The 12,295-nt window shown below is 36.7% G+C and overlaps 1 protein-coding gene across 3 annotated transcripts in view; it reads left to right on the forward strand.

Annotated features, from left to right (window-relative positions):
- FARSB (phenylalanyl-tRNA synthetase subunit beta) overlaps positions 1-12,295 on the forward strand; it is a 68,540-nt gene that overhangs the window by 11,128 nt on the left and 45,117 nt on the right. For all 3 annotated transcript variants that reach the window (XM_077884997.1, XM_077884996.1, XM_077884998.1), the window contains 7 exons: positions 167-236; positions 812-927; positions 6,818-6,968; positions 7,936-8,044; positions 8,939-9,009; positions 10,459-10,520; positions 11,427-11,478. In XM_077884997.1, the coding sequence (XP_077741123.1) occupies positions 167-236; positions 812-927; positions 6,818-6,968; positions 7,936-8,044; positions 8,939-9,009; positions 10,459-10,520; positions 11,427-11,478 (631 nt within the window). The remainder of the gene's footprint in view (positions 1-166; positions 237-811; positions 928-6,817; positions 6,969-7,935; positions 8,045-8,938; positions 9,010-10,458; positions 10,521-11,426; positions 11,479-12,295) is intronic.

Here is a 12,295-nt window from a genome sequence, read left to right on the forward strand (position 1 = left end):
TTAAATGTTAGAACGTTTGATTTTTGTTTTTAATATTTAGCCTAAATCCGGTTTGCTATAACTTCAACCTACTGTCTTAGCTCTGTTCATTTTTTATATTTTTACACAGAATGCAGTTTGCCAACCATTTTTTGTTAAAAATCAAGTTTGTTTTATATCCTTTTAGGATAAAGGCTCCAGTGTATAAACGGGTAACACCTAATGGAGAAATCCAGAAATTGATCATCACAGAAGAGGTAATAAAGGATAGATTCTTATTTTCCTTTTTAAAAAGTATCCTTTGTGTATAGAAGATGGGGAGGAGAAAGGAACAAAACTGATCTTTCTGCCAAATATAATTTTCTTTGATCACTTGGACAAAAATAGACCTATATTTAGCCTTTAGCTCTTAAAAACTATCAATTTGTTCCTTTCATTTACCGGTGAAAGCAAAGCATTTGTTTTCTTGAATCATTTTGGAAAATAACAAAAAGTGTTTATTTAAAAAACTTTGAGATAGATTAAGTTATGGCATATTAATAAAGTTTAAAGAAACTTTGGGGGACATTATTTTGATAAAATTAGCCTGTAAGGAGTTTGCTCATAGTTGATAATTTTTTCTGTTGTTGAGTAAATTTTCAGAAATTTTACTGAAATGTAAATTGCACGGGAAGGGTGACTGTCTCTTGCCACCACTATATGTTTGATTGAAAGAGTACATATGCTTGTTTGTGAATTTGCGATCGTATCAGAATGCAGCTAACTTTCTTTCACAAGATGTTATTAGAAAAGCCCAGGTATGGACAATCTCTAACGGTACAATGAACTTCAGACAGCTAAAATACGTCCTTATGCTGTGGCAGCAGTTCTACGAAATATAAAGTTCACTAAAGATCGATACGACAGCTTCATTGAACTTCAGGAGAAATTACATCAGAATATTTGCAGGTTTGTGGTGGCATCTTCTTTCCCCCTTGCCTTCTCTGTTGCTCTTTTTCCCCTCTTTTTCCTTTTTACGCCTTTTTCCCCTCTTTCCCTCCCTCCTTTCTTCCTCTGCAGGTTTTTTCAGAACATTTCTAAATATGTGAGAATAACAAGAGTTTAAATTTGCTTAACTAAATTTAAATAAGCTTACATCTTACCCGATAGCTGTTTGTTACTGTTATGAAACAGTACATGTATGTAGAAATAAGAGCTCTGTTTGAAGTACTATATAGAGAAGAAATATCTAGTCCTAGAGATTTTCTTGGTTTCTATGTTGTGTTTTTGTTGTTCAAATTATTAGTAGCGGATTATCTACTAAGTGTTAAATGAGAGTAATTTAAAATATGACTTGTCATTTTTGGAAAAATTTCTGGTTTTGATGTCACTTCTTGAGTATAATTAGAAATTTACAGATGAAACTTGACTTTTTTTTTTTAAAGATCTTATTTATTCATGAGAGGCACACAGAGAAGAGAGAGAAAGGGGGGGAAGAGACACAGGCAGAGGGAGAAGAAGGCTCCATGCAGGGAGCCTGACTTGGGACTCGATCCCAGGTCTCCAGGATCAGGTCCTGGGCTGAAGGCAGCGCTAAACCGCTGAGCCACTGGGGCTGCCCTGAAACTTGACTTCTGAATAACTGAATTTTCTTACTACTGTTCAACATTACTATCCATCATTTTCCATGTGCTCCTTTTACACAGTGATCTTCAGACCTATATAATTTCTGAACTCCTCAAGGTCAAGGAAGGTAACAGTGGGAGTCCTTGAACTAACTTCAGTATTTAAGAAATCCTGATGGAAATTATAGATTTACTTACTGATAAACATTAAGCTTTAGCCAACATATCAGGGTTTTTTTTTTTGTATTGGTCCTGAAGTACATCAGCATATCTTATGCTGATCAAAAGATATGATTAAGTTATAGATTCCTTGAATAAAATAGAAAGTTTTTATTGTAACTTCAGTTTGGTAAACTGGAGATTGAAGAGGCTTCTATGTAAGTGATGGTCTAGGGACAGGATTGGAGGGGACCCTGGACATTTTCTTCTGGAGTAGAATATTTTAAAATAAAACACCAGTAGGTCTCTATTTCCAGAAACATCTTTATGTGGGAAAAGAAAATTCTTCAGATTCTAAATAATATTATTCCTAGTTCTTATATAAAAAAGTCTGTTAGCTAATAATCAAAACAAAAATTTAAATATAATCTCAAATGAAGAAAAATAGATTTCTGACAAGCAAGTAAGCAGTTGAGGGTGATTATCTGTTCTGGACAAAGTTTATTTGAAGAATCTATTTTTATGTAAATTGGAAGGCATTTACTCAATTCAGCGTTAACCTCTGATTATGTGGTATTTCTGGAAATCATAAGCTTTTTGAAAGGGAGAAATAAATCCCATCCTAACACTCTGGTGTGCTAGAGTCCTTTCCTGTCAGTAAATCCTGATTAACCTCTTGCACGAGTTTTGGAAACTTGTGTTTTTCAAGAAATCTATTCATTTGTTTACGTTAGCCAATGTATTGGCATAAAGTTGTTTATGATGTACTCTTATTATCCTTTTAATATCTAGTATCTGTAGTGATACCACCTTTTTCATTTGTTTTTTTTCCCTTGATCAGGGTGACTGGAGAGGTTTATCAACTGTATTGATCTTTTCAAAGAACCAGCTTTTGGTTTTATTGACTTATTTTTCCCTCCATTGATTAAGCAATGTTCTGTGTAGTGCTAATTGCTAATTCTATGGCAAGACCCTTCTGCCTACTTGATCCATTCCCATATGAAGTAGTGAGGTTTTCAGTCTGCGTGAACACTGTTTCTCCGATGAGTCTTTCCCTGGCTGCGGGTAATTTTCTCACTGCGTGCACTAATCAACACTTGGCTGAACACTTTGGGAGTTGGTGGGGAACCTCTGCAAGTTTCCAGAATCCTCGTAGCTCTCTCCACTTCAGTCTTATGCCAGTGAACTCCAGCTGTCTTAGCTTCCCTAGACTCTGTTATGTCTCTCAACTCAGGAAGTCCACTGAGCTCCAACCTTGTCCATCTTTCCTAACTTACAGTGTGGAAACCCCTCCAGGCAGTAAGCTGGGGATAGTCTTGGGGCTCACTTCACTTATTTCCAATCTGTCTGGGACTGCTACCCTTCATTGACTGATGTTCAGGGCCACCCATGAAACTATTTCCTGATTTTTGTCCCTTTTATAGTGGTTTTGGGCGAGAGAGTAAATCTAGTCTCTGTTACTCCATCTTGGCTGGAAGTGTCCAGTGAATTTTTTACCTCCGTTATCTTAGAATCCATTAAAAGTTTTTCTTTCTTTCTTTCTTTCTTTTTTTTTTTTTTTAAAAGATTTTATTTATTGAGAGAGAGAGAGAGAGAGGCAGAGACACAGGCAGAGGAAGAAGCAGGCTCCATGTAGGGAACCCGATGCGGGACTCGATCCCAGATCTCCAGGATCACACCTGGGGCTGCAGACGGGCCGCTCGCTTTCTATCCTTTCCTTTCCTTTTTTTTTTTTTTTTTTTTTTAAGATTTTATTATTCATAGAGACACAGAGAGAGGGGGGTGCAGAGACACAGGCAGAGGGAGAAGCAGGCTTCATGCAGGGAGCCCGATGTAGGACTCGATCCAGGGTCCCCAGGATCATGCCCTGGGCTGAAGGCAGTGCTAAACCGCTGCGCCACCGGGGCTGCCCCCTTTTTCCTTTCCTTTTCCTTTCCTTTTTTTTTTTTTTTTTTTTTTTTAAAGATTTTATTTATTTATTCATGAGAGTCACAGAGAGAGAGAGAGAGAGAGAGAGAAGCAGAGCGAGAAGCAGGCTCCATGCACCGGAAGCCCGACGTGGGATTCAATCCGGGGTCTCCAGGATCGCGCCCTGGGCCAAAGGCAGGCGCCAAACCGCTGCGCCACCCAGGGATCCCTCCTTTTCCTTTCCTTTTCCTTTCCTTTTCCTTTCCTTTTCCTTTCCTTTTCCTTTCCTTTTCCTTTCCTTTTCCTTTCCTTTTCCTTTCCTTTTCCTTTCCTTTTCCTTTTCCTTTTCCTTTTCCTTTTCCTTTCCTTTTCCTTTCCTTTTCCTTTCCTTTTCCTTTCCTTTTCCTTTCCTTTTCCTTTCCTTTCCTTTTCCTTTCCTTTTCCTTCCCTTTTCCTTTCTTTCTCCTCATCTGTTTGTTCTGTGCATCTTTTCCACATAATTTTTGAATATTTTTTATGGTAGGAACTTTAAAATTTATATGGTGATTTGAAAATCTGGGTCATCTTAGCATTGATTTTTATAGACTGGTTTTGTCACATTTCTGTTCTCATGTCCACTGCTTTTTTTTTTTTTTTTAAGTTTATTTAAGGAATCGCTACACCCAACGTGGGGCTCAGACTCACGACCCTGAGACCAAAAGTTGTATACTTTTTTTAAGATTTTATTTATTTATTTATTTATTTTAAAGATTTTATTTATTTATTCATGATAGTCACACAGAGAGAGACAGAGAGGCAGAGACACAGGCAGAGGGAGAAGCAGGCTCCATGCAGGGAGCCCGAAGTGGGATTCGATCCCGGGTTTCCAGGATCGCGCCCCGGGCCAAAGGCAGGTGCCAAACCGCTGCGCCACCCAGGGATCCCGAGATTTTATTTATTTATTCATGAGAGACAGAGAGGCAGAGATGTAGGCAGAGGAAGAAGCAGGCTCCCTGTGGGACTTGATCCCAGGACCTGAGCTGAAGGCAGATGCTCAACTGCTGAGCCACCCAGGCGCCCCAGTTGCATACTCTTCTGACTGGGCCAGCTGGGTACCCCTCATGTCCACTGCTTTTTGGACATGAGGGGTACCAGAATGTTATGGATAAGGCTCTTGATTTTCTCTCTGAGGAGTGGTTTTGTCTTTCAGGCAAAGACTCTTGAATACTTAGCTAGACTCAAACTCGAAACACTTGGCTAGGTAGGAACTCTGCAGTTGGCAGCAGCTAAGTGTTCTACTCAATTCTTTCAGCTTCCTCCTGCCTTTTCACAGTTAGACTTTAAAATTTTTGCCAGTACAATAGGTAAAATCTTGATTTCTAACTTATTTTTAGTTTTTGTATTTTCATATGTCTGAGATATTAACCCTTTTCTATCCATAAATTACAAGTGTTTTCTCAGTTTGTTTTGACTCTTGCAGTCTTTGGGTATATAAAGCTTTCTTTTTTTTTTTTTTAAGATTTTATTTATTTGAGAGAGAGTACCAACAGGGAGATGGAGGCAGAGGGAGAGCGGGAAGCAGACTACCTGCCGAGCAGGGAGCTCCATGTGGGGCTTAATCCCAGGACCCTGAAATCATGACCTGAGCTGAATGCAGATGCTTAACTGACTGAACCACCCCGGTGCCCCCAAAGTTTTCAATTTGGATAGTCCCATTTATCAGTCTTCCTATGACTCTTATGTGTCATGTCAAGGGATATCCTCCAGTTTTACACATTGTTGTCCTATATTTTCTTTGAATAATTTTTTGGTTCCTTCTGTAAGTATATGTATGTTTGTCTCTTGCTTTTCAAAATACATAGCTCTTTGATTCATCTCAAATTTATTTTTATGATTGGTTTGAAATTGAGATTTAGTGATCGTTTATGGGAATACTGTTTTAGAATTAAGGGACTGTTACTGTCTTAAAAAACAAGACAAAACACAGACCTTCATATTCGTGGATTTGTCAATTGTATCTAAACAATGGTATCAAAAAAAAATTAAAAAAAAAATAAATAAACAATGGTATCTAGAGTTTGGTATCTAAATTTACCACACTCTATATTTCAACCTTTGCTGTTTCTGGAGTTGTAATCTTCTGAGAGCACATAACTCATTGAGTAAAGTAGTGCTGCTTTTGTGCTTGCTAACAGGTTTTTTTTGTTTTTTTGTTGAGTTACCCATATTTATTAAGGTTTTTGTTACCAGTCTTGAAGGATGACCAAGATTTATTCTTTACAGATTTTGAAAACTATTTCATAACTCATGTAATATGGACTTTAATAAAATCCTTGATTACTAATGCATTTTATCTATTTGGTGTATATATGTACTTATGCATAGATAAGCAAATATATTTGTACATACACCAAAAGCTAATTCCAAGAAATCTTAATGTCATAATTTATAAAATTTTAAGAAAACCCATAATTTCTGACCGAGGTTTTTTTTTTTTTTTTTTTTTTTTTTTGTCTTAGAAATCTTAGAGCCAAATTTGTGACTCTCTGTGCTAAAGCTATAGGCCTTTAAAAGATTCTGCTTTAGTATTAACATTGTTCCTGGCTCTATTTTATATCCCTATTTTTTTCTTTTTCTCCTAATATTAACTTGCTGTAAGTACCTAAAATTACCTTAAGTCCTTTCTGCATAAACTAGAAAGAATGAACTTAATAGCTTTTGAACTTCCCTTACATATTAAGTTTTAAGTGTAATTCACAGTTCTTAATTTTTTTTCCATGATTAAGGTAATACAGCTTTGTGACAGAAAATTTAGGAAAATATACAAAACCCAAAAAACAGCAATTTAGTAGTTTATTCTAACAAAACATTTGTTTACTTGAGGACCCTTAGAGAAAATGGGTTAAAAGAAAAAGGGGTTGTTCACTTGGAAAATGTCCTAATTAACACAGTACTTGGGAAAGCATAGTGGCAAGGAATTTACTGTAGCTACTGAAATAATGTGTTTTAATTAGCTTTAGAATTTCTCATTACTTTCAATGCTATGGGAATTTGTTCATCATACTCTTCTGAGTTTGCTTTAAAGTAATAGGCTACTATAGGGAAATGTCAATAAGAAACCTAGGTCTTTGAGCTCTAGAATTTGTTTTCGAATATCCAAAACTTTTTTTTTTTCCTTCAACATTTAGGAAAAGAGCCTTGGTTGCTATTGGTACCCATGATTTGGACACTTTGTCAGGCCCTTTTACATATACTGCAAAGCGACCTTCAGATATCAAATTCAAGCCTCTAAATAAGACCAAGGAGTATACAGCCTGTGAACTGATGAACATATACAAGGTAGATTGTTTTTTCTTTTTTTTTTTAAATTTTTTTTTTTTTAATTTTTATTTATTTATGATAGTCACAGAGAGAGAAAGAGAGAGAGGCAGAGACACAGGCAGAGGGAGAAGCAGGCTCCATGCACTGGGAGCCTGATGTGGGATTCGATCCCGGGTCTTCAGGATCGCGCCCTGGGCCAAAGGCAGGCGCCAAACCGCTGCGCCACCCAGGGATCCCGATTGTTTTTTCTATGTTATGCAAATAGCACTCCATAAATCAAGAAAATTCTTTCAAAGTCAAGTCTTGGAATTTGGGAGATGTAAATGAGTACTTTTTAAAAACAATTTCTATGCTCCAGTCAAGAGCTACTGATTCATTTGATGTAGAGTGGGGCCTGGGCATAGTTTTATTACTTTTTTAACCTCTTGAATGATTTTAATGTACAGCTGGAATTGAGAACCACTGAAGTAGAACATGCCACATTATATTCATATTTTGGTATAATTAAAGAAGAAAATTTAAGTAGATTTTTGTGGGAAACAGTATTATGATGTGTTTACTTCCTACTATTTAGCATTTTAGATTCCGGGAGTTAAAATGATTCCAAAGTTACTTAATGGTGCTTAAAAAATAAGTCAGTATCATTCAGAAAAAGTAGCTTTTATCTTTGGCCTGAGTTGCCCACTGATTTCTTCCTATTTATGTAAACAGTTTTGTGATGGTTTGTGTATTGCTTGAGATGATTCAGGCTTACCAGTGCAAATCTATTTTCACTCTTGGAAAGCGATTTGGCTGTGTTCTCATATCTCCCTAGTAGGAGATGAGGTATACAAGGATATTGAAATATTTAGAAAATCTTACAAATGTAGGGCTGTCTGTAATATGGGACTGTTCTATTGTTTTTCTGACTTACCCCCTATTTTTTGTACTAGATAAGTATATAAACTAGCATTAGAAGTACATTGATTGTCTTAATTTTTTTCAGACTGACAACCACCTTAAACATTATTTACATATCATTGAAAATAAACCTCTATACCCAGTTATCTATGATAGCAATGGTGTTGTCCTTTCAATGCCTCCAGTCATCAATGGTGAGTTATTTAAGCATCAGGGTTTTTTTTGTTTTGTTTTTTCTCTTATCCTTCACCATTTCTATAGAACTCTAGACCTGCTCAATCAAATCTTAATCTGCGATCTCTGGTTTTTGTAGGTTTTAGTGTAATAGTTCTTTTCAACATTTTACAGGTGATTTTTATGTAACTTTTAAATGTATAAGTTTTCATCATAAGCACAGAGATGTTTACTGGTGCCAGTCTCTAGATTGTTATATTCCTCCAAAGAGTGTTGATATTTTGGTTTTAGCCCATGACTCACTTGGTTAGGTTCAAATTCTGCCTTGCCTGCTGTTTTATAGTTAAAACTTTTAAACAGAATTTCACTCTCTTACCTTCTTTGTGAAGACCCTTTTGAGGAGGCAACTTGGATGTACATACAAAATTTAAGGATGTCATAGTCCTAGATGTTGACCCTCCTGGAAGTGAGATGATTCACAATGGGAGGAGTCTCTTCCTCCTTGAGGTTGAACTCTAGCTGTTACAGAGCTTTAGAACCTGAGCTTCAGAGTATCCAGACCCAGGTCGTAGCCTTATTGCTTAATAGACCATGTGATCAGGTCAATAAGCTAAAGCTCTGAATCTTAGTCGTGCCTACAGCTCTATCATAGGGTTGTGGTGGAGAAGAGATGAGAAAACCTGTGTAGGGCTGGACAGAGCAGCTCTGACACACTGAATGCAGTAAAGTCTTGTTACTATTTTCTCTCTATTCTCCTGATTGCAGTGGGGACTTAAATATTGCATTATCACCTTACCTCTGAGTTGTCTGTTTACTGTACTCTAAGTGAAAAAGTAGTTTCTCTGTTTTGGGGGTCTTTTTAGTGCACCTACATTTCTGAAACTGATTGTTTTGTTGTGTTGTGTTTGTTACAGGAAATCATTCCAAAATAACTGTAAATACTAGAAATGTATTCATTGAATGCACAGGAACTGACTTCACTAAGGTAAATTTCTAATTCTATGTTTGTACTGCCAGACAGGACATTTTAGTTCAGGGCCAAGACTAGATGGCTGAACTTTAAAGTGTTTATTTTGTAAGTGGGAATGTATTTCAGGATTTAAAAAATTAGGAAGATACAGATATTTTGTTCCCTGGTTATGGTGTATTCATTTAATGAATAAATCTTTAATGAGCACCTCCTGTCTTTCCAGTGCTGTGACTTAATGAGTTACATGTTTCTTCATGTCAAGGAACTTACTCTAGTGGGAGAAATCAGCTAATACCTAACTGTAAGACTGAGAATGGAATAAGTGCTGTATAAATTTTTTTATCTCAGTGGGCTTAATTTAAATGCTGAGTAATTTGATACCTGTGTGTACTTAGTAATAAGTTTTTAAAAATGAAACGGCCTGTAAAGAAGTTTTACTTAGCAAAATTGATAAAGGGTTTGTGCACACGAGCTCAACAATATGTAAAATACTAGTTCACTCACTTTTAGTAACTGGATTGGATTGCTATGAAACTTTTTAACAGCATAAGATTCTTTTCAGATAACAAGGCATAGGGTGAGGTGGCAGTCAAGCAAATTAATAAGATAAGCTTGAATGGCAGGAGAAGGCTGGCCTATAGAAATAGGGCCATAAATGGCATTCAGTATGTCTTACAGGATTGGACGCCATTGTAACTTTTATGGCCCTATTTACCTTCAGAAATACTAGAAATATAGCTTATACTATTTATAATTTTTTTTAAAAAGTCCTATATTAACAGACCTTAGATACTTTCCCTGAAGCTTATCTTTAAATAGTGAAGTGTATATATAAAAGTAAAGCCTAGATATATCCCAATAAGGTTACTGTGTTTTTTTCCTAAGAATATTTCTTCAATTTAAAATTTTAATCTATACAACTCTTAAATGTGCTAGGCATTGCTCATGTATTAATACATTTAATCCTCATAATAACCAAATGAGCTTTAGAAACTTTTATAATCTCCACTTAACAAATAAAGATGCGGTACAAAGGTGTGGTAAGGAACTTACCCAAAGTCAGTTTACTCAACTACTGGTTGAGCCAGGAGCCTGGTAACTGGCTGTAGAGATCTAGAAGATTGATAAGGGGTGTGTGTGTGTGTGTGTGTGTGTGTGTGTGTGTGTGTGTGTTGGCCATTTGTCTCTCTTGAAACTTGGTGAACCCAAGGGAGAGGGCCAGAGGAAGTAAATGATTTGTTTCAGTCATGGATTGTTAACTCTCAGAGAACCGAATAAATGCAGACCACCTGAAGATAAGGCTAGGCCTACTTTAGCTCACAAGTTTTTATTCCACTTCCTTTTTTTTTTCTTTGAACACATACATATATGCATCATTTTTAGATGTTTGAGGACTAAATTTTCACTTCATCTGAGTGAAGAGAATGTATTTTTAGATTACAATATCTTTTTCTTTTTTTGCAGGCAAAAATAGTTCTTGATGTTATTGTCACCATGTTCAGTGAATATTGTGAGAATCAGTTTATGTAAGTTTATTCAACGGTTTTATTGAATGAAGCCTGTTCTGAAGGCAAAGCACTAAGACCTTGAACTAAATATAAAGATGAAAAATGCAGCTCCTGTGACTAGAACCATATCGTCTCTTTGGGGGGCTAAGGTCTATGCATAACTATTTAAAATAAAATGTGAGAACTACTTTAAAAAGTTTCAGTAATATTGTGGCTGTAAGGGCAAGTTATTGCTAGCTGGATCAGTTATTGCACCTGGGCAGACATCATGGAGGCAATGAAGTTTAAGCTGTGTTTAAGGATCATTGGATTTGAGGATGTAAACATGGAAAGACAGACAACAAACAGTTAAACAAAAGTAGGGAAGTATATATCCCATATGTATCTGTAGGATTCCTGTATTTTTTTCCAAAGCTTATTTTTTAATTAAAATATTTAATTAAATGGTCCTTGCTGTGTATCAGCATCATAGTTTATTCCAGAATGTTAATTAAAATTCAAAATAGCCATATCGCTACAGAGCCCAGGACTGAAATTGGCAGGGTCTGTGTTTTAAATTGAATTGCCTGTTAGTGGTTGTGTAGTCCAGCTTTCATGGTGTAACATACCACCCTGGTAAAGCCTGGAACATGTGTATCCGTGTTGGCAGGGAGCACATAGAGGATGCATGCTTTGCAGCACTGAGAAGTAAATGTCAGATGTGCACTGCCTCAAGAGCTATGGGAGCCATAGTGGGTTGGACACTATACTGGGTGGTGGTGTATTTAAGAGGATTAATCCAGACAGCAGTGTTGGAACGTGAATAGATTGAATATGTTGAAGTTACTGTTGTAGAACAAGTGAGAGACTTATTAACCATACACATTTCTAGAATTTGTAGCTCCTTTTTTAAAAAATATTTTATTTCTGACTTTTTTTTTAAAGGGTTGAAGCAGCTGAGGTAGTTTTTCCTAATGGAAAATCCTATACCTTTCCAGTAAGTATTTAAGATTTGATAATACTAGTAATAATGATGGTTATAGAGTGCTCATTACATGTCTGTCCATCCATCCACCCACATGCCCAGGCACTATACTATGTGCATTAAATGGATTTAATCCTGTCACCCTATGAAGGTGAATGTTCTCTTCGGCCCTTTCCCAGATGGAGATAGAGATCTTGAGATGTTCAGTAGCTTGCCTATTACTATTAAGTGGTGGAGTGAGGTGATAGTCTGGGCTCACCTCCCAACATGCTCCACTATACTACTGCATTAGGTGGCCATAATTTCTCTGATACATTCTTTTTATTTTACTTTTACTTTTTTAACTTAAATTCAATTAATATACAGGATATTATTAGTTTCAGAGGTAGAGTTCAGTGATTCATCAGTCTTATATAACACCCAGTACTCGTTACATCAGGTTCCCTCCTTTTTTTGGTAAGAGACACTGGCAGAGGGAGAAGCAGGCTCCCTATGGGGAGCCCAATGTGGGACTTAGTCCCAGGACCCCAGGATCACGCCCTGAGTTAAAGGCAGATGCTCAACCACCGAGCCACCCAGGTTCCCACTTAATGCCTGTCACCCAGTTACCCATCCCCCTACCTCCTTCCACTCCAACCCTCAGTTTGTTTCTTATGATTAAGAATATCTGTGCTTTGTCTCTTTCTCTCTGATTTCATTTTATTTTTCCTTCCCTTCCCCTGTGATCCTGTTTCGTTTCTAAATTCCAAATATGAGTGAGATCATATAATTGTCTTTGATTGACTTACTTGCATTTAGAATGACACCCTTCAGTTCTATCCATGTAATT

Source organism: Canis aureus, chromosome 36 (assembly GCF_053574225.1).
Source record: "Canis aureus isolate CA01 chromosome 36, VMU_Caureus_v.1.0, whole genome shotgun sequence".
Lineage (NCBI taxonomy): Eukaryota > Metazoa > Chordata > Mammalia > Carnivora > Canidae > Canis > Canis aureus.